Genomic DNA, 27,087 nt, shown 5'->3' on the forward strand with positions numbered 1-27,087 from the left:
TTTTATACGCTATTCCTGATGGTTGAAACCATCCTTGTAGTTATTTTTCCTCACTAGTCATTCATTTAACCTCTTGTGAATTATGTGTGCTTTACCTCCTTACAGTATGCTATGCTTTTGGGAAGCCTGTTTTTAGTAAACATATCTTTTTTAGTAAGCAAGTTCGTATCTGTAATGTAAGTCTTTCCTATTAAAAAAATGCATTTAATCCCCTCGTGCATGATGGCGCAAAACAAGTCAAAGTGCTTTCAGTCTGAAGAGTAATCGATGATGCACCATGACGCACTTTTCCTATAAATCGTCATCAAAACTCTTTCTGTGGCTGAAAGTGTGTCAAAATTGGTGAGTCATAGGTTAGGGTGGCCATGTCTGAGGCAAACATATGACAACACTGTCATGCCTGTCACAAGAACAAGAGGTCTATTATTAGCTCAGTGTCCTCTTGGCAGTCAGGCAAGGAGGGTGTGTTAGCGTGCGGCCGGCCATTTTATTCCTCATTTTCTATTATGTCACCCATCCATACCTTACGTGCATTATAGTGATAGTGCATTGTGCCTGTGAAGAAGATGTGTAAGTGTTTTATATATATTTTCAGAGAAATCCAAATCTTAAATCTATAACTGTTCATGACTGTTCCCTCTCAATGCTGAAAGTAACCACAGTGGGAGGGAAAGGGTTATCCAAGGAGGAGTACCTGAAATATTTATTCAGTGAAAGTGAGTGAGGAGGACACAGACAAAGATTTTGGAGAGAGTGATTTTGAGAGTGACTGGGGTGAGGAGGAGGAGAGAGAGTGAGGAGTGGGAGAGCTAATCCATCTTGCAGGCAACGTGATAAATCTCCCTCTGCAGTCAAGGCTGCCTCAATTATCACCACTGGTACCACCACTTGCATCACCACTACCACCATCACAACAGAGACAGCTGCCTCTTATCGCTGTGATCATACCTTTCCTCCTCTCAGCAACTCCATCTCTACATTCCGGAAGCATTACAACACTGCTGGAGGATGTGAGTAACCAGCTTAATTGTCTAGCTTATATACTATGTATATGTAGGGTATAAATGTGTGTGTTTACTATATACAGTGCCCTCTCACAGTGAACGTATTCAGAGTAAACGATTCGCCTAGTGAATGAGCAGGGGATAATCAGGTCCACAAAACCGTAATGAATGAATTGAACCTCCATTGAACGAAATCGGGGGAAAGAGTAGGCCATAACCACCATCTCCCATATTGAACAACCCCCCCTCTCCAGTAGATGCTGTACAAGAGGCCAGAGCTGAGCAGCCTGTTGAGCAGAATCCAATGGAGGACAAGGACTTACCTATGTCGAAGATCAGTAAAATTCTGGCGGCAGTGGATGTTCTGAGGGAATGGGTCAAGACAAAGGAAACCAGCTACCTTTGTACACAGGAAGTGCTCAGTGGAGTAGAAACCACTTTTCGTTATTCCACTGAAAGGCACAATATGGAAGTCAATAGAAGAAAACAAACGCTTATCACGTGCTACTACCGAACTCAAGAACAACAGGAGCCAGTTACCTCCACATCATCTGCTACACTTCCTGGGGAAGACGATGATGATGTGATGTCAGTGTGTCATCTTTGGACTTTGAAGGTTTTATTGGAGAGGTGATTGAGGTAGAGGCACATGGGAAAGTGTTTCAGTCAGGTGATGAGGGGGAGACTGGTGATGGAAACGAAGGAGTGGAAGGTGATGTGGCAAGAACACCCTAAGTGTATCTCCCTCCCTCAGAACCAACTGTATTCAAGCCAATCAGGATTACCATATGCTCCATTTAAGGTAAATAACAATGTGTTTTATATTTTATATATCTATACTGTATGTGTTTGAAATGTGCCCCTTAGTACATCTCTGTGGCTCAAAAAGTGGACTCTGAGGGAGCAGTGCCACCCTTATGCTATTTTTCTTGCAAGATATGTTATTCACAGTGAACGAATTCACATTGAACGAGCTCGTCTATCGCCCATAAACTCGTTCACTGTGCGAGGGCACTGTATTCTCATAGGGTTAATGTGGTACATTTCATTGTTTTTCTCTCAGACATTTTACTCGGAAGGTATAGGTCACATAAAAAATCCGAAGAAAGCACGAGCAAGCTGATGATTTTTTATGTATACTTTTGTAAAGCAAAATAACCTTTGTGTGCAAATTTTCTTGGGAAAAGTATGGAAACACAAACATACTGGTACTCAGCTTACAGGCACGAGCTTCCGTGCTGTTATCACTCCCAACCTGTCCTAACTTTTCAAAATTCATTTTCTCAGTAACAATAAGGGTTATGACAATTTCTATTATGTCGTGGGTTCCTTATCCTTTGAGCTATAGAACTGTAAATAATTTACACATATGTTATTATCTCAATAATAACATACAAAATGATAAACAAATCAGACATTTTTAGGTGATTTTTTTCAATTTACTTGAAAACTAATGGGCATACCAAAATGCCCTGGCGTTCATAAGAAAACTCGTAAAATTCTGCATATAGACATGCACTTTGCAACTTCACATCCCATGAAAAATTTTGTGCAGTGATGTTGGGAAGTTATTAGAAGCTGGTTTTCACCTAATAAGGTTTATTCTCACTTCATTTCTGTACATTTGTTCTTCTTCTTCTTCTTCTTCTTCTTTTTTTTTTTTTTTTTTTTTTTTTTTTGTAGTATAAACATCAGCGAAGATGATGGCATTTTCTGGGGGCAATTTTGGCCTTAGAATTTTTTCTTTCTTTCTGCGCAAGCAGAGGCAGTCTAAGTGGGCTTTTGGTTTTGTGGCTGGCTTGGAAACTTATTGGAAACTTATGGTGCATGAAAGGATTAACATTTTTTTAATATTTCTATGTTTGCATTACCATTTCACAGTAAAGACTCTTCAGGAAGCATATCTGTATTCTAGTTGAGGTCATAGAGGATGCTCAGTTGGCAAGCTGGAGGACAGGCTATAGAGTTGGCTAACATTACAGAATACAGTATTACAATGGGATATGGGTCTTTGTGTGTGCGGTCTCCAGATGCAACATTCCATAGTTTAAATATTTACCCTCACATTCAGGGCATCCACTGTAAATGGTGACATTGCAATTGGAATATTTCAAGTTATAAAAGAGAGAAATGTCAGTGTCTGGAAAATTATTGAAAGGACAGGCGAGATATGTTAGAGCAGAGCATCCTGGAAACATTTGTTGAGGCTATACCCAGTCAGAGAAAGGTATTGGTGGACAGGCAGGATATTAAAGAAGCCTGGAGAGGGCATTATAACTGGTTGCTGAATGAGTTTGACAGGAACACCATAATATCACACCTGTATGTTAAAGTTGGCACTAACACTCCTTCATGTGAGCTTTGTGCAGCTGCAACACTCAAGCCTCTGTTTCATATCAAGGCTTTCATAGCACCAGCTACATTCCTTCCTTGTGTCACTCTACATTCCACTTCTTTTGCATATTTTCCTCTCTTTTCTATCACTGTACCCAGGAATTTGAACTCTTTCACCAGTTCCAGTCTCTCTCCATTCACTGTAACATCACACATGGAGTCACCTTCTTTCTCAGTTACCATCATTTTACTCTTTTCTACATTTTCTCTCGAGGCACAACGCTCACAGACATCAGCAAAACTCTGCACAAGCCTACCAAGCTCTTGTCCAGTATATGCAAGTAGCACTGTGTCATCAGCATACAACAAATTTGAGATATTCTATCCATCACCATTCATTACCATTGCCGTCCCACTCTCCATTAATCGTGCTTTTACTTCTCTCATCACCCCATCCATATATATACGTATTGAACAACGATGAAGACATCACACAACCTTGTCGCACAGCCACGTTGATTGTGAACCATACAAGTAGAAGCCCATTTATCCTCACTACTATCATAAAAACTCTTGACAGTGCCTAGTAGCGTACCATCTACACCATACATGTGCAAAACCTTTCACAATCTTTCTCTGTCTACTTTGTTGTATGCTTTTTCCAGATCTGTAATGCCATAAACACCTTATAGTCCTTCTCACAAGCTTTCTCTGCTATCTGTCTCTCTGCAAATATTTGCTCCACACATCCTCTGCCACTACTAAAGCCACCCTGTTCATCTCTCACTAGAACTTCTGATATCTCTCTTACTTTCTGTATAATAATTCTTCCATATACCTTCCCTACCATCAATAAACTTATGCCACGATAATTCGTGCACTCACTTCGTCACCTTTATTTTTGTACGAGGGTACAATCACAGCCTTTTTCCACTCTGCAGGCACAGTTTCTGTCATCCATGCCTTCTTACGTATCTCCAACAAGCACTTCATTCTGCTCTCTCCACTGCACTTAACCTATCCCATCCTGGCAGATTTTTAACCAATGACCTCCCCCAGTCCCGGCAGATTTTCGATTTTTTTTATTTTTTATTCTAAAACCTCTGCTTTTTATGAGAAACATTGAAAATTCTTAGAGAAATTGCCCACCTGAGTTTTAAAATGCCAGTACAGGTAACAGTACCCTCACTTGGCTGTGTTTATAGGGGGCCTGGCTCCAGAGAAAACGTGTTCTATGGGAGAGGTAACTGTTCCAAACCACTCATAATAGGTATTTATTTATTTATTTGGTACAAATTTATATATAGTACAGGAGTATATTGGTTTTCACACAGTAGTATAGGCAATATAAGCATTGTTTCACTCACCAAACACATCAACATACTGCACCTTTTTTGGCAACATGACCTCATCATCGTTTCTGAGTGTTTCTTCCTCTAACACTACATAAACTTTGTCCTCCACATTGTCATCAATTGGGGCATCATTCTGGCCTTGAATTTCATACTGTGGCATGATATGTCTTTACTGGCCAGGTCACTGGTAACAGGTGAGTTGCTGAGACAATGGTGTGGGGGAGGAGGTCATGTGGGGTAAGGCATTGTCCCTGCCTGGCATCAGTTAGAGGAAGGTGTCCCGTGTATACGTACGAAAAATCACACTCGAATTTTGAAAAATGTGCAAATGACAGACCTTGTAATTGCGGTGTGTTTATATACGTCAACGGGAGTAACAGTGACAAAACGTTCGGGTGCATATATACATCAGTAGGAGTCGACTGGTTAATCATCTCTACATATACCTCATCAACCCCAGCTGCATTCCCAATTTTCGGCCGCTTTGCGGCGTTCTTCACCTGTGTGAGTGTCACATTTCGTGGCACTCATTCCTTCTCTGCACACCCCCAAAAACCAGTGATGTTTACAGCTGCACTGCTTTCTCTGTTCCCATTCATCAGGCTTTCAAAATATTCTTACCATCAGGCCCTTACTTCACTTACACTTACATCCTTCACACTTTCACATTTCTTTCCACTGTCACTTCTACATTTCCACACACCTTTCCAGAATAACTCTCTGTTTTCAGAGTACAGTACACCCTCATTATCGACGTTTTTTTTATTGACGGATTTGATTATCGACGGTTTTTTCTTCTCCTGGGAGTTAAATTATTATTATTAAAAAAATTAAGAATTGTATTGGCACCTCCTAGCAAGTTTGCGCACCATCCCGCCAGGTGTCTCTGGCTGCTCGCGGCATGTTCCCGCCGACCCAACAAACAACAGCATCAGTACACGTTTGTCTGTTGTTCTCATGTCGTGTTCGGTCACATCTATAGTGCTTTCGCAATCATCATGGCTCCGAAGCGCTCTTGTAACACTCCAACTGGAAATAAGGCAGCTAAGAGAGCAAGGAAAGTACTTACCTTGGAAGTAAAGAACGAAATATTACAAAAACTTAGAAGTGGAATGAGCTATGCAGCGGTTGGTCGCGAGTATGGCATGAATGAGTCCAGTGTTCGTGGCATAAAACGGAGAGAAAAAGACATTAAAGATGCTCTGGCTTCGTGCACACCAGGATCGGCTAAAGTAACGATGCATGTGAGAGATGATGCCTTGGTGAAGGTGAAAAAGGCACTGAATATTTGGATTGAGGACTTTGCCGCTAGACTCCCAGTTCATCAGAAACAAACCAAAACAACTCTATGCTCGGTTTGCTGGTGAAAGCAGTGGTGTTGGTGAAGATAATGGTGATGAAAGTGAGGCAGGTGAAAATAGTGATGATGGTGATGAAAGTAATGACGATGGTGATAGGCCAAGTAATGTTGGTGCTTCTAGGCAAAAGAAATTTGCAGCCAGCAAGGGCTGGTTCGAGAATTTTAAGAAAAGGTATGGCCTACATAACATTAGGATGACTGGTGAAGCAGCTTCAGCAGATCAGATAGCAGGAGAATCGTACCCGCGTGAATTTGCTGAACTTATAAGGGAGAAAGGGTACAGGCCTGAACAAGTGTTTAATGCGGACGAAACAGTCCTGTGGTGGAAGAAAATGCCTAAAAGAACGTACATTTCGAAGGAGGAGAAAAGTGCGCCAGGCTTTAAAGCAGCAAAAGATCGTGTGTCTGTGCTGTTGTGTGGTAATGCAGGAGGACATATGATAAAACCCATGCTCCTGTATCATTTGTTATAATGTTAAAGACGAGTTGGATTTTTTGTCAATAAAGGATATTTCTTGCAAAAGTTAAGCAGAGATTAAATATGAAATATACGAGCATAAGGAGAGTTCAATTTTCCTAAAAGAAGATTCTAGCGAAAGCTAGGCTAAGATTCATCTTTGATAGCATAAACTGCCATACAGTCGTGAAAATTTAGGTCTGGGAGAAATGGAATATCAAGAATGAAAGGAAGCTCTTGAGAATGAAAGTAAATAGGAGAGCATGGTCTCTCTGGTATGAGCTAGCAGCACCGGCGTGTGTTGTGAAGATCGGTGCGAACAGCTGATCTAACGTAACACTTGCCTCACACACTCAGTTATTAGAACGTATGAATGACCACCACTGCTGCTTTCGTTTTTTTTTTTTTTTTTACACACGGTTATGTAAACGTATGGATGGCTAAAACTGCTGGTTTCGCCTGTTATTTATAGATGGAGTGAGGTGTAAGTGGAGAGAGAAATGATGATACAGCAGCCATTATTTACAAGTTGAGGTCCAGTGTACGACCACTATGCATCAACATCAGAGATTATGCTATTTTTTCCATAATTCTTTACTTAATATAAGTAGTTTTATTATGATATTCAGTTTTTCAATTGCCTAACTAATTTATTTCTAAGAAACACTAAAAGTAAACTGCATATTACATACGAGTGATTGAAGGGATACTAAAATATATAAACAAAGGGTACCTGACCAGACGAAAATCGGTATCGACGGTTTTAGGCATCGACGGGTATCTTAGGTACCTAACCCCTGTCGATAATGAGGGTGTACTGTAGTTTGTATTCCTTTTTCTTCCTAGATCATCATTTACCTCCTCCTTTTTCCTCTTCACTAGTCATTTTACATGCTTCATGCTCTCAGTATACTCATTTCTTATTTCAATTGAACCCCTGTTTTGTAACCACTCTAGCCATTTCTTCCTCTTTTCCTCCGTTGCTCTCTTAACCTCTTCATCCCACCATGTCATACCTTTCTTCTTTATTGTTACTCTTGTCACACCATACACTGCTTTAGCATTTCTAATTAAGCAGTCCCTATATGCATTCCACAGGCTGTCCAGATCCAAACAGTATAAACAGTATGTTGTGTATTTGTATACTGTTATACTTCATTGCACCAGGAAACCATTTACTGTGTTGGGTGGTAACCATATAACCGAATCATGGTGCATGGTGGTTTATTGGGTAATTAAGGTGCTCCAATTGGATTGAGCCTGTGCAGGTTTATATCCAAGGAGTGGTTGGGGTTTATTGCTCACGTAATGCCACTCAGGGACGAGTGAGACTGGTCATTCATCTCATTTGTCAGGACCAACTTGCCTAGCCCTGAGCTCCTACATTCCTCATTGGGCAACATAGGATTGGGTGATGATGGATGATGATGATGATGATGTACTTCGTTGCTTATATAGTATGAGAATATGAATGAATGATAGTTACTTTTTCATTGCATTTTAATTTGTTATCATTATGCACTGTACTATAGTACAGTTGTAACAGAAACAATGTTCATTGAAACGATAAGAAAAAATTATATTGAAACCAAATTTTATCTTACTTTCATGATGATTACTGGCTAACATAGTAAGCTACATCACCAGTGACTTTTTACACATCCTACTCGTAGTATTAATGAGGTGTCTGAGGAGTATGTGTGGAGTGACGCGTATGGATCGAGTGTGAAATGATGAAGTGCGAAGGAGAACTGAAGTTGTTCGGGAGATGGCTGGTAGAGTTGAGCAGAGGGTGTTGCGATGGTTTGGGCATATGGAGAGAATGGATAATGAGCGATTGGTGAAAAAGATAACTAGATCTGATGTAAGAGGTGTAAGACTGAGAGGAAGACCTCGAATAGGATGGATGGACAGTGTGAAGAGAGCACTGGATGTGAGAGGGATGTCTGTTGAGCAAGGAAGAGTGGCTGTGCGTGACAGAAATAAATGGAGAGAAATTGCGAATGAATAAGTGATGACGCAGCCCTGAGGGGATATTCCCCCGCATTTGGTCTGATCAGCTAGTCAGGTCAGGTGCGGGTAAGGGGATGGGTCTGTTATGATGTGGCAGGGGTAAACCAGCTCTGCTGTCGGGCCCTGCTGCGGATGTCACTGATTGCTTTGCACAGTTGACCCTTGTGTGGTGTGGTGCGGTGAGGATCTGTCCGTTCTCCCCTTGGGGCTAAGATGCGAATGAATGTGTTTGAATGGATGAGTAAATGTGGAGTGTGTAGTCCTGCCTCGGCTACCTCCCTTTCCTTGGGGGAAGCAGCCTAGGTATACAGTATAGATAGATAGATAGATTATTTTTTTACTTGAATGCAGCTATTTTAGTTCTATTTTATTATCTTATTCAATCAGTTTCAGCATCATACAGACAATTTTGACAGAAAATATAAAGAAGAAAATAATAATTACTACAAAACCAATTTATTTTTGATGCTAAATGCAATTCATGGATCATTACTACAATAAAAAAGACTACACATCCTCCTCAGTGATTTATATATCCATCTTTATGCAGCAATGGAAAACAGATGACACTGATTACAATCATCCATCCATCCATCAATCATCCAATCCTGTGTTGCCTCATGAGAAGCATAGGAGCCTGGGGCTAGGCAAGTTGGTCCTGACATTCAAGATGATAGTGACCAACCTCACACATCCCTGAGTGGCATTACATGAGCAATAAGCCCCAACAACTGCTTGGATATAAACCTGCACCAGCTCAGTCTGATTGGAGTGCCTTAATTACTCACTAAACCACCAGGTGCCATAATTTGGTTATATGGTTACCAGCCAGTGTAAAGTCACCCATAGGCAGAAGGAAGAGGAAAGATTGAAGGAAAGAAAAACAGAAGAGGGAGTGTAAAGTCACCCATAGACAGAAGGAAGAGGAAAGAATGAAGGAAAGAATGACAAGAGGATGGAAGGAACAGAGGAAAGGGCAGACACTCAGAGCAGCACTACATCAAGTGAGTGGGTGGTGGCCGCCCCACAAGAAAACCGTATTTATTACCCATTTTTGTCACCTTTACTGCTTTAACCGGTATGTAACAAAATCAATGAAATCATGGATTATAGCCAATAACCTTGGTGACTTGTTAGTACTCATCATTGGAATGGGTGATGCTGGCTCTTTTGGCCAGCCAGAAGGGGAATATTTGGTGGTGTTTGGCTCAGCGTACATCAGAGATTGCTCACTTCATCAAGCTTGTTTCTTTGCTTTATTTTGATTCCAACAAACGCTGAAAACCCTACTTCACACAAGTTGATGAGAAGGGGACAGTGACTTGTAGGATTTACTGACTGATTTTCTGGTACACTGAAAGATATTTTATCCAAAACTTTCTCATACCAAGACAACCCAAGTTAAATAGGAACGGGAGGGATGAGTAATCGGGTACAAGATTCATTCAGTTCCTGAGCAAACGTTTCTCTGACCGCTTGCGCCCCCCTTTGGAAGCTTCTGGCGCCCCCCAGTCTAAGAATCGCTGTACTAGATGTTAAACTGTTCAAGATTGAGTCACTAGATGATTTCCATCTCTACAGGTAGTTTGTCCCCTCTTCTGAATGGCATCTACTAATTTTCCTATCAGGGTTTGATTACCCACTCATGTTTTCTTCTGTTAGAAGGGTAGGAGGGGGGTTAGGGAAAGGTTTATGGAAGAAGAAATTAAATTCAATCAGGAAATGAAGAATGTAGACACCTACAAATATTTAGTTAATATGATGATAAGGACGGAAATTTATAGGATGAAGTGTATGAAAAGGGTACAGCAGGGAAGAAAGGCTTGCTTACTGAGAGCAGTGACTTGGAATGGAGAAGAAAGCACAGAAGTAGTAGTAGTAGTTAAAAAAAAAAATGCTGTGTGATTGTATTGTGATCCACATTCTAACATATGGAAATGAAGTTTGGACCTTGTTGGAAGGACACGGTTAGAAAGTGAAAGCAGTTGAAATATGTTCTTAGAGGAGCACATAGAGTTAGTGGGGACAGACAAATCAGGAAGTGAAGCAGCGCTGTGTTCTTGATATGGGTGTGCCAAGATGCACTATAAGAATTACTTTGAAATGGCTTGGCCATGTTGAGAGGATGGAGAATGAAAGGCTGGCAAGGAAAGTGTTATTGATGTTGTTGTAGTTGTTGTTGTTGTAGTTTAGCCCCAGTTTGTCTGGCTGAGCAGACCACTGGTAAGCAACTGTTTCTGTAGGGCCATCTAACACATACAGTAAGCAACTGCATCTATGGTCCCATGGTACAGGTACAGTAAGCATCTGCTTCTGGCCAGAGCATGTATCCAGGTTAGGGAAGGTGGATGCCCCTGCCCTGTACAGTTCCAGGTCATCCTTGAGGAAGATGTAGCACCCATTAACAGACTAAAAAGATAACAGGTGAATGGTTATTCTCATCTTGGGAGGTACTACCATGGGAGTGACATGGGTCCAAGGCCTGGTAGCTGGCCATGCACAACACTTCCACAAGGGGAACTCATGCACATGTACAAAGTAGTCAAAATTTGATTGAGCTGTATTCAGCCCAGCTTTATGAATGGTAGATGGAGTTAAATTCAGTCCAGCTTTATGAACAGTAGATGGAACTGTATTCAATCCAGCTGTGTGGACAATAGATGGAGTTGTATCCATTTTTTCTCTGTGCCCAATAGATTGAGTTGTAATCTGTCCAGATTTACAAATGATAGGAGTTGTATTTAGTCCAGATTTATGGATGATAGATGGAGTTATATTAAGTCCAGCCGTCTAGAATCATACGTATGCGGTAATCTCTGTTATCTGTTGTCCCTATATTGGACCTATCACAATATCTGGCGCATTCCACTCAGCTCTATTAAAACAGTATCTGGCAAAATAAGGCAATATCCAGCTCAAAAACAGGAAGCAATCAGTGGTACTATGCATTTTTTGACAGTAATTTGTATAATTCGGCTCCCTGCAACACAGCAACACATACCAGCCACTCACAATGCATTGTGGAAGCGGCCCACCCAATGTGCCAAGCCAACCGTTGCTCTCTCATTTTCTCCTCTGGATGCTGTATAATGAGGATGTATCCATGCGTTGTGTATTTGTAACCCACGCAGTGGTAACCCCACAGTGCTGTGACGTAGCCTGTGGCCCCCCATGCCTCACACGTTGCTGTAGTGCTGTGAATTCCTTTGTGGCCCCTCAGTGCTTCACACTCTAGTGCTTTGACTACTGTATCCTAGTTTTGCGTGGTGGCTGAGTTTGTGGCTTTTTTGGTGGTGCCAACACTAGGTGAGTATGATTATGATTGTATTAGGTACAGTATTACTGTACTGTATGTACTGTATCAGCACTGTATTGTATTTTATGCTTGATTTTAACATTTTACTCATGGGTAATATCGTAGGAAAGTTTTTGGGATAGATGGTCAAGACGGATAGCTTAGGGTGATGACATATTATCCATCTTAATGCCAAATGGACAGCCGACTGGGGGTACTGACACAATATCCGGCGGTGGGTATGGCAGAATTATACCAGAATATTGAGAGATTACTGTGCCTCATATACGGCATAACCTGTTGGAGGCTATATTGATTTTTTTTTTTTTTTTTTTTTTTTTTTTTTTTTTTAAACACTGCTGTGTGAAGGGACCCTGTCCCACTGCTGGTAGTGCACTGTCTGCTGAAGGTCAGAAGGAGACTGGCAAACTAAAGGATGAAATCAGGAGTCTGCTGTAAACCAGACCCTGAAAAAGGTCAGATCCCTACCCACCACTGTTGCAGGAGGTAAGGCAGCAAGTTCTCAACAAGATATCATCATCAGTGAAAGCATGGTACTGGTTCCAGTTGAAGACGATTGTGGCTTTTATGGCTGGGAAACAGTAGGATGAAGGGACACACCCAGCTCAAAAAACCTAATATTAGACTGAGCATCTCAGACAGATCCAGTGCCCTCACGTCACTAGTAAATGAATCTGCTTCAACCCAAACACCTTTAGAGATGAGCAGATTCTGTCTGGTGGATGTCAAGGATACCCAAACATTCCTGATTAGTGATTCTCTGGTGTGAGGACAGGAGTCTTACTTTAGAAAATTCCACAGGGATAAGGTCAGGTCCTTTCTGGTTGCTAAAACAGTGAAAATTGATAGAGAAATAGAGAAAATCTGGATAAAGGAAAAGGAGATCACAATAATTGTCCAAGTTAGTGACAACGACTTCTTCTTCAGGAACAACAAGGTTTGTGCTACAGAGATGATTATAGGTGATGCCATGACTCTAGCTGATAATGTTCAAGACAGATCAGAGCATGATAAATGACATTATGCCAAGGGTGTATGCTGGTAGTTATGTCATCAGTAAAGCAGGTAGTTATGTCATCAGTAAAGCAATAGGCATAAATTCCAAGTTAGCTGACTTGTTGACCTATTTGGACGAGAACAATTTTACCTTCATAATGGTATACATTAAAGTGACAGTGGGCAGGCTCACCTTGGTTACTTCCTCAGTCAAGATCTCTTTATCTCGTTGAGGTCAAGCCATGATGTAGTGGCAAGGGATCTAGTAGAGATGCAACAGACATCAACAGATTCTCCTCCAAAGTCAAAGAAAAGGACTCAGAAAGATAGAGTTTTTTCTCAGAAAATATGGAGATCCTCCACCACAGTTAGAAGACCCCTCCAAGTGGAAGAGGTGACTCACTCTCACAGAAGGACTATGCCTCATTGGAAAACTGTATCTTCTGGCAGATGGCAAAGCAGTTGTGCTCATGAAGATGGGAACAACAGTTCCTGACTTCTTTCTCTGATGGCAGGCAAGAAACTGGTCCAAGAGAGAAACAACTACCTCAAGATACACCGGTGCCTAAGGGATATGGGAATGAGGTAAGGGGCTCCAGGAAAAGGCTGGTGCCCCTTCAGATAGTTTTCTTCAGAGCTAGATCAGTTTGAAACAAATTACCCAGGCTCAAGGCATTGATGGCTACAGAACATTCTGATGTTGTGGCCAGTACAGAGTAATGTACAATATGTCAGTGACAACATGAATCCTGTTGACTGTAAAATTAGGTCAGACCATGAAATATTAGATGGTGACCTTCATTTAAACAGCACTTTGTACAAGTTAGTTTTTGTATACAGGCCTCCACATCAGCTATGTAACTGACAAGGATGTACAGAAGTTTGAGCAGAGTAGTTAGTGGTAATACATCTGTAATATTTGGAGACTACATCCGTCATAAAGTGGGATGACACATCAGCAAATGCAGAAGATAGGCATCGTGTAGACTTTGCAGATAATTTTTTTTTTTTGTTCCAGTGGGTAAACAAACCAACTGGAGGCAATAATATTGTGGAGCTTGTGTTCACTAAGGAAGATGAAAGTGTTACCAGTGTGTCTGTTGTTGAACCACTGGGATGTAGTGACCACAACCTGATTAACTTCTCTCTACATAGATGTTGTGAAAATGCATCGGATCTCACAGACAAGAGCTAGACTTCTGTTGAGCTGATTTTGCAGGTTTTAGAGGGAGTTTTATGAGTGTTGGACTAGAGGGCAGTAATGTAAATGTAGTGTACTAGTCATTTGAAGAGCAGATTGTAGAACAGCAGACTGCATTATTACCCTCCAAATCCACAATTCCCAGGTCAATTAAACCAAAATGGTTTAGTAATGAAATGGCCACTGCAATAAACAAGAATAATGCTGCATACAAGAAGTCCAAGAGCAGCCAGGACCAGAATGATTTTGACTCCTTCAGGTCTGTATTTAGTAGAGTGAAATCTCTGATAACGCTGGCTAAAAGAAATGAAGAAATCAGGGTGACATCACAGTGCAAAGAAAGCCCTAAAGAATTCTTCAGCCATGTAAACAGTAGAAAACCCTTCAAAGGTAGTTCTGGACCATTTAAGGATCAATCAGATGTAATGCAGATCACAGACTTGGATATGGCCCACACTTTAAAAAGCTATTTTGCTTTGGTCTTTGTTAGAAAATACTCATGACATGGCACAACCAGTACCGGTCATGAGAGTGATGATTCCATTATCCTCAGATATTCACCTGATGAGTTGACAAGAAGAAACAGCAGGCTAAAATTATACAAGTAGCCTGGTCCAGATAAATTTATTCCAAGAATTCTTGAAGAGGTGCATGACGCAGTAGCTCCTTTACTTGCAGAAATCTTCAATGAGTCACTGGAAACAGGGAAAGTGCCAGAAGGCCAGAAGGTAGCAGATGTGACCCCAATCTTTAAGTGAGGGAATAAAAAATGCCCTGATAATTACCATTTAGTTTTATAGTAAAACTGTTAGAAGGAATGCCTGTAGACAGGATACTCAAACACCTGAATAATCACAACCTAATTATCGACTCCCAGCATGGGTTCAGAGAACATATATTGTGCCCAACCAGCCTGCTTGAATTTTTACACAAAATGTTGCATGAATGTGACAGGAATAAAGCAGTAGGCATCCTTTACTTAGACTTTAAAAAGTCATCCAACAGAGTGCCTCACCTCAGACAAATGTTAAAAATGCATGCACTCATTATTAATAGGGAGGTTACATTCTGGACAGAAAACTGGCTAACAGTTAGGTAACAGTGAGTAGTGATCAACATAATTTCTTCTGACTGGGTTTTAGTCACTTCTGGAGTTCCACAAGGGTCAGTCTGTGGTCCACTCCTGTTCATCATTTATACCCATGACATTGATGTTTGCAGATGACATCAAACTTGGAGCAAATGTGAGCAGTCTTGAAGGGTATGAAAAACTCCAGGCACACTTGTGTAAGCTAGAGGAATGGTCTATGACATGGTAAATACCATTTACTTAGAGAAATGCAAAGTGATCCTTACTGGCCAAGCAAACCCTTGATCTTCAGACTATTGATTGCTGGGAGAACTCTGTGGGTGACTAATTTGGAAAGGGTCTTAGGTATATTGATCAGTAGTGTTAAAGTTTCTCAAACAGTACATTGAAGTTGAGAAAAAGATCCGGAAATTTCTTGGCTACATCCAGAGAGTTTCATTTTAGGAAATTGGAGATTGTTCTTACACTCTATAACTCCTTAATACAGCCACTTCTGGAGTACGGTGTGCAGCTCTAGTCACCTTCACTTAGGAAAGACATAGATTGACTTGAAAAAGTTTAAGCTAGGGCTACAAAACTTGTTCCATCCATCAGGAGACAGAGTTATCATAATTGCCTTTGGGCTCTAGAATGGAAACTCATAGACTGTGAGGTTAGCTCAATGAAGTGTTTAAAACATGGAATGGGTTTGACTGTCTCAACATGACTTCAACATCCAACCATGGTTGGAAGCTGGGACTGAAACAGTGTAATACAGCAATCCATCCAAGATCCGACATAATAGAGCCCAAACAATGTCTGGGACTTGGTCTTGTCCAGGACTTGGGAAAAATGCCCCTGGACAGGTACTTATAGACCCCAACCCAACCTAACTTTGAAAGCCACCTAAATAACTCCCTATTGGACATGCATAGCACATATTAAAGACCCTATTCACACAAATAAGGGACAGAAACCATAAAACAAATGAAAAGGAACCAGAGAATGAGAAATTAGAAGAGAGTAATGAAAATATTTAACAGTGTACAAGGTACTTATGACACATCTGTGGCCGTCATGAAGATTAACCCGCCTCCTCTATGGCTCTGACAGCAGTAAAGGTGCACTTGAAGCATGTACAATAATCCAGTGTTGCACTGCATTTAATCCTTTGCACTGTGAATTATAATTATTTAACACCACATTCTGTTTTTACTTGCACCATGCCAGTTGCAACACACCAGTGTTGCACTCTGCACTTAATCTTTGCACTCTGAATTCTAATTTCTTAACACTGCACAACACTATAAATTCCCATGTGGTCTAGTGGCGAGGTATTGCAGTTTATTCACTGTCAGAGCCAGACCCAGAGCCTGAGTCTGCAGCAGGTAGGGCACCACCACAAAAGCGAGCACGTGGGCAGCCATGGCAACAAGCGTGCAGTCACAATGGTAGGTAGGTGGGAAATTGGGAGGATGCAGGGGTGCTCTAGTGGACGTCGTCAGAACTACGCACCAAAACACAGCTGTTCATCACTGAGCGGCAAAATTAGAGTAGAGATGAACACTATCTATCTATCTATCTATTGCCAGACGCCTCAATCCCGTTTGGGGTGGCCACAAACAAATCGCCTCCAAGTCGCCCTGTCCCCCGCCATTTCACTGCCCTGCTCCCAACTCACACCCCCCTCTTTTTTTTACTGACATTTTTTTTTTTTTTTCCATTTTTGGTGTCCCAGATGTCCTGATATCTTAGGGAATATTCCGAGACTTGGACTAATGGACCCAGGCCCAAAATGTCCAGGACTTGGGGTGTCCGGGTCTTGGGCATCCGGGTCTTTAAAGGGATTACTGTACTAGCATTTGTGAAAATTTCTTAACATACAAGATGTGCTCCACCTGGAACAGATTCCCCATGGATGTTGTTAATAGCACTACAGTAGAGCAGTTCAAAGGGAACCTTGATAGGAATTTACTCACAGTAGAATAATTGTAAAGTGGAAATGCATTCCCAAACAAATACAAAGTTTCTCCTTGGTATGGATCACAAGGCTTTTGAGATACTAATGTTTCCTTATAACTTCTTGTGTGAAGGTGATGGTTGCTTGCTTGTGGTCAGTGGGTGTGCCTGGCCGGACAGGCCAGGGTAGAGCACCATCAACAACAACAGTAACAACTGCTTTCCCTGACATTTGATCTCCCTTCATATGGGATGAAAACATAAACCAGTGAACAAAGCAGTGTGCCTGTGGTTTCCAACAATGCTAGAGCACCTAAAACTGTCCTGGAATAGGTTCACAGGTAAGTAAAGTAGATAACCTTGCTGATAAATTTTTGCTGGAGATGTTCTTCTCTGCCAAATGAATTAAAATACTGGAAGCTTGTCCTTTGTCTGACACAGAATATATAGCTTTGAGAGACTGTCTGTGGTGAGGGAAAATCAGTTCACAACATGGGAAGCCTTGCAGGGATAGTTCCTTACCTGCGTTTGATGGGTCTGCTTGCCCATACAGACTGGGGTTACTCAACAGTAACAACAGCAATACATCCTTCAGGTTAGCAAACAGGTTTTATTTTAAAGCCCATTTATTTCCACATTTACAATTTATATTTTGTTTACTTAATCACCGTTAACTAATTGTACCAAACCATTTAGATCTGCCACACTGCCATATTAACCATCAGTAAACAGGGCCTCAGAATGACACTGAACAAGTGATCATGAGAGAGGAAATGAGATCTTGACTGTATTCAAACTGACCATGCCAAAAGCACACCAGAGGTTTCACTGTGCACTAAGAATATTCATGTCAAACCAGTTGAACATAAGCTGACTGAACATAAAATGTAGTTTTGCATAATCATATGGTATTCTGATAAGTATCTTCATATATTGGAACAGGTTTATTGCTAGAATATAAGACTTGATAAAAGAATCTGTTTTAGGCTAATGTATTATAGAAGGTTTGACCTTGGTAAACATGAATTAATATACTATGTTCATTCAGAACCAGACGAAGGAGTTGTACCGTCATCTAGACTTGGACCAGTGTATGTGGATCTTCACTGCCTGGTTCACACTCTCACAGTTGGCAGACATGTGTGGTGGCCAGGTCATCCCACACTTCCAGGTGTGTAAATTAAGATAATATTTACATGTTCATTATTTTATTCATTTTCATTACCCCATCATTTGATGGGAAAAAGGGTCATTATGATAATTTATTTGGTGGCACTTGGTGGTCAGGTGATTAAATGTACCAGTCAGAGTAATGACCTTCCATTGTGTACATGGGCAGGAAATACCTAATGACAGGTGGAGGATTTTTAATCATTTAATGCCTAATGGCAGGTGGAGGATTTTAAATCATTTAATGCCTCTCAGGTTGATGGTTGGTCATCTACTGTTACATGTCCTCTCCTGAAATCCAGAAGCCAGGCCTCCGGTTGCAACACCTCAGAGGGAATAATATGGAATGAATGGTTCCAGTTAACATTTTGTAAATCCCTTAGAAGATATTGATGATAATTATTGAAAAATGGCCATTATCTGGGACTTGACCATATCATTTGATGCCCTTGTAGTTGGTAGATTTTTTTTTCTTTCTTTTTAATAGTACTATAAAGGAAACCCGTTACAACATTTTTCCAGTATTTTTACCATCATATTGACCCAACTTCCTATAATTAATTGGAGTGAATACCACACAGAAATTAGAAATACTGAAGTATGAATGCTGGAGAGTTTTATCTAGTGAGTGCCCCGTGAATGGAAACTAGCAAATGTAACCCCGATATTCAAAAAGGGGAACAAATCACAGCCAGAAAATTATCGACCAATAAGTTTAACTTAATTGGTGTGCAGGTTGTTGGAAACTACTCTCAGAGATTAGTTTGTTAAGCAGTTAGAAGTAAATAATCTCATCAACGATTCACAACATGGTTTTTGAAATAATCGCTCTTGCCTTACGAGTATCTTGGCTTTCTTCTATGATATGTTCCAAATTTACGATGAGATCAGATCTGTTGACGTTGTATATCTTGACAAAGTCCCCTATAAAAGATTACTTCAGAAATTGAATTCACATGAGTTCAGAAGGAATGTTCTCAGATGGATCAATCATTGGCATACAGAACAAAAACAGAGGGTTGTAATAAATGATAAAGAATCGGACTGGAAAGATGTTACTAGTAGTGTGCCACAGGGCTCAGTACTGGGTCCTATTCTGTTTTTAATATACATAAATGATATAGTTGAGGGTTTAATTTGGAAAATAACCAAATTTGCTGATGATACTAAAACTGGTACCAAAGCAGACACATCTTTACAGAGGCAGGCAATAAAAATTGACCTCGATCAACTGTTTAATTGGGCCCAAACCTGGCAGATGGACATTAATATTAGTAAATGCAAAGTGCTAAACATTGGAAATAGAAATTGAAAAGCCAGTTACACATTCCATACCTCACCAACAACACTCCCCTATCACACACACACACACATATCCCAAATCCTTGGTATAACATACAATACATCATTGACATTTAAACAACACATCACAAACATTAAAAATAAAATAACACCAAGACTCAATGCCTTGAGGTCACTTGCCCTTACAACATTTGGACACAATAAAGAAACCACCACCACAGTATACAAACAATACATATGTTCAGTGATGAATTATGCAAGCCCTGCCTGGTCTTCTAACCTCATCAAAACCCACTACAACACTCTACAGACCATACAGAACAAGGCCCTAAAAATAATCACAGGCTGCGCATCTACTACACCCACAGACCACCTACATCAAGAAACCAAAGTCCTCAAAGTCAAGGATCACCTAGACATGAGAGGCACCCAGTTTCTTGCTGCAGCTTCTACAAACCCACAACATCCACTATATTACATGGCAGCACACCCTCCCACACCAAGGAACATCAAAATAACACCCACCACACGATACCATACACAAATACTGTCATCTTTCCCCCCTCGCCCACCTCAGACCAGCTTCCAGAAGCATATCCACACTCAGATCGCTCGCCGCTCCATTCAGTCACTTAAAGACAGCACACAGCTGCATGCATGGCCTCCTGACATCCACCCTTCTGAATCCTATCTCCCTCGTGAGGACAGGGTCCACCTGGCCAGGCTGAGATGTGGGCACCAGCCAGCCCTCTTAAGCTACCAGAAGAGGCTAGATGACTCCGTCGCTGATGCCTGTCCAGGATGCAGCACAGCACCCCATACTATTAAGCACATTATGGAAGACAGCACTACACACTATCACCTACACCAACAACACAACATACACTCTTTGAGAGCTCTGTGGGAAAGCCTGGTCTCGGCCATGGCCTTCCTAAGGGACTCAGGGCTGTTTGGCGAGACTGCCTAGGGAACAACTACTATTACTACTACCACACCATGAATAACATTCAGCTAGGTAATATCAGTAATGAAAAAGATTTAGGAATTATTATAGCAAATGATCATATACCATGCAAACGGTGTATGGAGGGTGTTAAGAAAGTCAACATATTCAATCGGATTCATCGGTAGAGCGTTTGAATATAAATCCAATACTATCATCCTAACCTTATACAATTCTCTAGTTCGCCCACATTTAGAGTATTGTGTCCAGTTCTGGTCACCTTATTACAAAAAAGATATAGAGAAACTTGAAGGAATACAATGACAGGTGACCAAAATGATACCTAGCTTGAGAAACAAACCATATGAGGAGTGTTTAGAAGCCCTGATTCTCTTCGCCCTAACTAACTGCAAATTACAAGGAGATTTAAATCAAGTATTTAAAATACAGTGTATTCAGAGGTCACAATAACAATGCCATCGATAAATACTTCACAGTTGATCACTCGAATTATACTAGAGGCAGTGGGCACAAAATAATTGGCAAACAATTCCAGTCACATGAAACTAAACATTTCTTCTTTAACAACGTTGTAAATATATGGAACAAATTGCCCTTGAATGTAGTAAATTGTGATACAGTACTAACCTTTAAAGGTCACTTGGACACATATCTGTCATTTAACCCCCAGCTTAATATGTTTACTCCCAAACGCTTGTATATATACTGTATAAACTTTTTTTTTTTTTTTTCCAGAGCTCAGATCAATGTATTAAATGCAAATATAGTATAAGCACAGACTAGGATATGCACAGATAGCCCTGAGTTAAGTCACTACTCTTACTTTTGACCTGTGATGGGCTGTGGATCACTGGGGGTCCTTGTTAGTTAACCCTATCAGGTTTCTGGGCCAGGCACATTATGTCTGTGCTGGAGTCAGCCACTCTCACGCTGACCCACATCTTCATGGCACGATAGTTTTCTTTGACCCCCTGTGTAAATACACTTTTCATGATAGAATGTTGATTTTGGTGTCATTTTAAAGCTGAATAGTTGTATTTTATCGTAATATGTTCAAAAAGGGAGAACAAAAAAAAAAAAAATGTCAAAATGATGAATTGAATTTAGGCAAAAACCCAAAATTTTATATCTTGCCATAGAAAATATCTGGCAAAAGAAAAAAACTAATAAATATATGTAAATCGGTTTAAACCTTGCAAAACTACAATAAATTATCTTTACAATGATATATAGATTACGGTAATTTTTCATTTTATTACATGGTAAAGAAAACGCAAAGAGATGCACAATTTTATCTTAGTCTCAGCTGCATATTCACTGTCCAGTCTTTTTCTTTGATCATTCAGTGTAAATACACTTTTTATGATAGGATGCTGGTTGTGCTGTTATTTTGAAGCTGAATAGTTGTACTTTATCATATTATGTTCTAAAAACAAAAACAAAGAAAATAAAGTCAGACTGACAAGCTGACGTTAGGCAAAAGCCAAAAATTTTATACCTTGCTGTAGAAAAATATTCACCAAGAATAAAGTGATAAAGAAACGAAGCCATGAGTCAGACCAGCTATGCAGTACCTGTCACACATAGAGCAACCATTCCTTGACATCACGCTTGAGTGTCTTTGTTATGACGTGTAAACGCGATTTATGGTGAATAGTTTTCAAAAGTTTCTTAAAATGACGAATAAAAACGCCATCGGAATCTCTGAAGTTGGATTTGAAATGATGATCAAAATCGTCATTGGAATCTCAAAGGGTTAAGTGACCATCATTTGGATTTTTTTAATGTACCAGGGGTCACTGCATCAAGAGGCAACTTGTGTATTTGTCCCGCATGGGAAAGTTCCTTGTCTCAGTAGAGTGAAGATAGCTGGGGCTTGATCGACTGCTGCCTACCTTAAAAGTGCCCAGCAAGATTGTCAAACCACCCCCAAACATCCACACGATGCATTTTCCACACTGTGTCTACAGACGCCCCATTAACTCAACGTACCTATACATAACGTCGTGCCTTAGTTATTTATTATTTGATTATTCATTTTGATTTACTACATTCTCTTTCAAGTTATTCAAACTGGTAGCTTACAGATAAAGTATGATACAGTGTAACTTTTCCCTTTTCAGTCTTTCCTATGAGATTTCCATGTCAGTTTTTCCATGCTGCAAGGTGGTTTTTCTAACTTTTTCATGCCAGTTTTAACTGGAGGGTTTGGAGGCAGGGGGAGCCTTCATGCTTTACTATCCTCATCCTTCAGCATGTAGAATTGGATCTTGTAGTTATAGTCTACTCAGTAACAAACAGCCTAAAAAGGACTATAAGGTCTATTGTTGTTTGCTTTCCTTTGTTTGCTTTTGTAATTGGCCACATATCCGTTTGCTTTCAGACTTTTGAACTTCTTAGCTCTCCCTTAAAAACAAAATGGGTGTTTCGTTTTCCCAGGGTGGTCATTAAACAATGCATCATTACAAAGTCGCATGGTGATGTCCTATGTGCTTTGGAGACAATTCAGTCCGTTGGTGTGGGCATAGATGAGGCAATGGAAGTAGAAAATGAATGAATGATGCTTGATAGATATTAATGATAATGACTGAACCATCTCTGTAACACACACAAAAAATCATCTGGTAGAGTGGAAGGGGCATGATGTAAATGAACCTCCCCTTCTATGTTTCACAAATGCCTGTGGAACTGAGCCACATTTTTTACCACCTAAATAAAAAGGCAGTGCAACCCCTTTTTTTATGCATCTTGATACATACAGTATTTCATCTAGTCATTTGATTACAATGACTAAACCATCCCTGTAACAGACACAAAAAATAATCTGGTGGAGTGGAAAGGGAGTGAAATAAATGAACCTCACTGTACAGAGTGTGACAAAAAAGAAACAGGACTTTGGCTGCTAATCACACAATGCAGAAGCCACACAGTAATGAAAGTACATCATAGTAATTTTTTATTATTATTTTTTTTAATGTGTTCGACTCTGGGCATAGGCTTCACAGCCTGCTTCCAAGGCCCAGTAGTCCTCCTACATATCACGCACCTCCACATGTCACCACTTCGGCACTAACACCCACCGTCCGTATTGAGTACATGCTTGGGCTGTCTCATACAGGACTGGTGTATTGGTATTAGCGGGGGGGTTTTTTTACATGTCGGCGGGTCTTCTGATAGATCAGTAAAGTCGGCTTTACATGAAATTCAGATTCTTAAACTGTTCCCTGCCCCAGCGTGAATTTGAACCTGGGTCCGGTAGGACTGCTGGCCACCTCTCTACAGATTGAGCCACTGCCTCCCTGCCCAGCATCTCAACACTGTATGAGAAAAGTAGCACTTCAAATAACTATCTTTCTTTTCACAGGTGGTTTTGTAGCCCCTGTCAAGTGCCCTGTGTTGCAGAATGAGCCTTGAGCAAAGGATTAATATCAGGTTCTTGGCTAACTTGGGAAAAACTCCAGCAGAAACCTTTCCATGCTGAAGGATGTGTATGGAAAGGAAACAATATCCCATACACATGTCTGTGAGTGGCACAAGAGGTTCAGCATTGGACAGGGTAACATAGAGGATGACCCAAAACCAGGATGTCCCTCAAAAACAAGAAATGGTGCCAACATCCAGAAAGTCAAGGAACTGGTGCGGAGTGATCGCAGACTGGCAATCAGAATGATGGCTGAGCAAGTGGGATTGAATAAGGAGTCAATGAGGTCCATCTTATTGGAAGGTTTGGGCATGCAGAAGATTTATGCAAAGTTGGTGCCCAAACTGCTCTCTGAGGACCAAAAGACCTGCCATGTGGATGTGTCATGGATCTTTTGGAGCAGCCTTCTGTGGTCTGGGTGACACAGACATCTTCCATTAGAGGCTATGCTACTTGGTCTCAGGGTCATACTGAAAGACCCAGGTCTCATCTCCAGTGATGATGCCATCTAGGGACTCTGGGTTGCCCTCCACCTGCTCCAAAATGCCCCATGACACATCCACATGGTGGGTCTTTTGGCCCTCAGAGATCAGTTTGGGCACCAACTTTGCGCAAATCTTCCAATAAGATGGACCTCATTGACTCCCTATTCAATCCCATTTGCTCAGCATTCATTCTGATTGTCAGTCTGCAATCACTCTGCACCAGTTCCTTGACCTTCTGGATGTTGGCATCATTTCTTGTTGTTGAGGGAGATCCTGGTTTTGGGTCATCCTCCACGTCACCCCGCCCAATCTTGAACCTCTTGTGCCACTCACAGACACGTGTACGGGACATCGTTTCCTCTCTGAACACAGCCTTCAGCATGGCAAGGGTTTCTGCTGGAGTTTTTCCCAAGTTAGCGAAGAACTTGATGTTAATCATTTGCTCAAGGCTCGCTCTGTGACAGAGGGCACATGACAGGAGCTACAAAACCATGTGTGAAAAGAAAGATAATAGGTTAACTGAAGTGCTGCTTCTCTCATACAATGCTGAGATGTTGGGCAACATCATGATGTACTTCATTACTGTGTGGTTGCTGAATCGTGTGATTAGCAGCCAAAGTCCCGTTTCTTTTTTGTCACACCTCATATGTGTTTCACAAATGCCTGTGGAATTGCGCCACATTTTGTACTGCCTAAATAAAAAGGTGGTGCAATCCCAATTCTTTATCCATCCATCATCCAATCCTATGGTACCCCACTAGGAGCGTAGGAGCCCTGGGCTAGGCAAGTTGGCCCTGACATTTAAGATTAGAGTGACCAGCCTCACTCATCCCAGAGTGGCATTACGTGAGCAATAAACCCCAACCACTTGTTGGATATATAAACCTTCGGCTCAATCCAATTGGAGCGCCGTGATTACCCACTAAATCACCAGGCGCCAAATTTTGGTTATATGGTTACCACCCAGCATAGTAAATGGTTTCCTGGTGTACAGGAAACCATCTGGCTTGTCATTCAGTGTAGAGTCACCCACAGGCAGAAGGAAGAGGAAAGAATGAAGGAAAGAAAGACAGAAGAGGGAGTGTAAAGTCACCCATAGGCAGAAGGACGAGAAAAGAATGAAGGAAAGAAAGACAGAAGAGGATGGAAGGAAAGAAGGATGGAGGAGAGGAAAGGGTAGACACCAGAGAGCAGCACTACATCAGGTGAGTGGATGGTGAGTGCCCCCACCAACCATGCATCTTGATACATACAGTATTTCATCCAGTCATTTCTCTCCACCAGGTCTTTTGCTTCATCCACTTCCATATGTAGCTTTTTAGTAGATTTACCATGTATAGCCATCATCTTGTTCTGTGTCTCCATGAACCTTGGAATTCTCCTCACAGAAGCCCTTTTCATCACTGCATTCTTATCCATTTTCTCTTTATGACCATATCATCCAAGGAAGCTTCTGTTTGCTTTTTGATCAATATACTTCTGTTCTTCATATCTTTCACAAATCACAGAGTTTATTACCCTGTCCAATCTTCACCACCCACATACATTCCATGAAGTCTTACATCCAGTTTTCTCACATGGAAACATCACTAGGATCAGGTACACAGGGCATGTGTTCCGAGTGTTTTTGTTTTACCTTGAATCTGATGCTCATGATAGATTGCTCAGAAGCTCAGCAGTGAAAGAAAAATTTTACAATTTCCAACTCCAAAGACTGGTTTGTCTTGCCATTTAAAGTCTGTTACAAACTTAATTCTTACAGTTTGGTGTGGAAAAATCAAGTAAGATTATTCCTCCAAACTCATGTTTTCAAGAGTTAATGTTGGTTGTGTAAAGAACGAAGATCAAGTATCCACTCTAACCGTATTCCTTACAAAACCCAAATCTCTCCATCTGCTGACTTAGTTTTCCTGGCTACAATCTCCTTACAAACTTTCATGAAAAGGGTAGCACCTATTGTTATTTCAGATTTGATTATGCAGTTGACACTGTCTTGAACCTCACTTCTGCTGACTTTGATCGCTCATTATACAAATGATCTATACTGCATACCTGTAACAAGACTCCTTAATCCTATAAGGAGTGGCCACAGACAAATCTCCTCCATGATGCACTGTCTCCTGCCATTTCAGTGTCTTCCTCCCAACTTAAATCTCCCTCTCTCACAAAGCTCTCCACCCGTCCCTTCATCTCATCCTAGGTCTCCCCCTCTCTCTCCCCCCCTCCACCTCACTCACATACACTCTCCTCATCAATCTCTCACTCTCCATCTTCTCCATATGGCTAAATCACCTCAGTGTATTTCACCTAATGCTTTCCATCACATCCACATCCACACCACAATGCTCCTTCACTTCCTTATTTGTCAGTCTGTGTCTCAATGTAACTCCTTATGCTTCTGTCAAATAACTCATTTCTGCTGCACTCACTTGTGTCCATTCAACAAGGTCCAAGCTTCACTTCCATACATTACAATGGGTATCACAAAACTATCATCCATTGACAATTTTTTTTTATTTCTTTGCTCACTTTCAGTGAACCAGCAACCTTTTCCTCCCTGATGTACCCTTTCAAGCACTTCGTCCTCTAAACCTACAACCTTATTCATCAAACTGCCCAAGTACTTAATTTAATGTAATTCCATTATCCATCTCCTCACTATCCAGCCTCACTGTCTCACT

The 27,087-nt window shown here is 41.0% G+C and overlaps 1 protein-coding gene across 1 annotated transcript in view; it reads left to right on the top strand.

Annotated features, from left to right (window-relative positions):
- The window catches only part of LOC145413828 (extracellular matrix organizing protein FRAS1-like), a 596,816-nt gene that overhangs the window by 496,280 nt on the left and 73,449 nt on the right, over positions 1 to 27,087 (top strand). Inside the window, exons 41-45 of the mRNA XM_080283490.1 lie at positions 12,615 to 12,776; positions 13,854 to 13,953; positions 15,258 to 15,323; positions 17,398 to 17,405; positions 18,113 to 18,235. Coding sequence (XP_080139616.1) covers positions 12,615 to 12,776; positions 13,854 to 13,953; positions 15,258 to 15,323; positions 17,398 to 17,405; positions 18,113 to 18,235 — 459 coding nt within the window. The remainder of the gene's footprint in view (positions 1 to 12,614; positions 12,777 to 13,853; positions 13,954 to 15,257; positions 15,324 to 17,397; positions 17,406 to 18,112; positions 18,236 to 27,087) is intronic.

The sequence above is a fragment of the Coenobita brevimanus genome, chromosome 97, assembly GCF_032717465.1.
Source record: "Coenobita brevimanus isolate Jiangsu-jjx chromosome 97, ASM3271746v2, whole genome shotgun sequence".
Taxonomy (NCBI): Eukaryota; Metazoa; Arthropoda; class Malacostraca; order Decapoda; family Coenobitidae; genus Coenobita; species Coenobita brevimanus.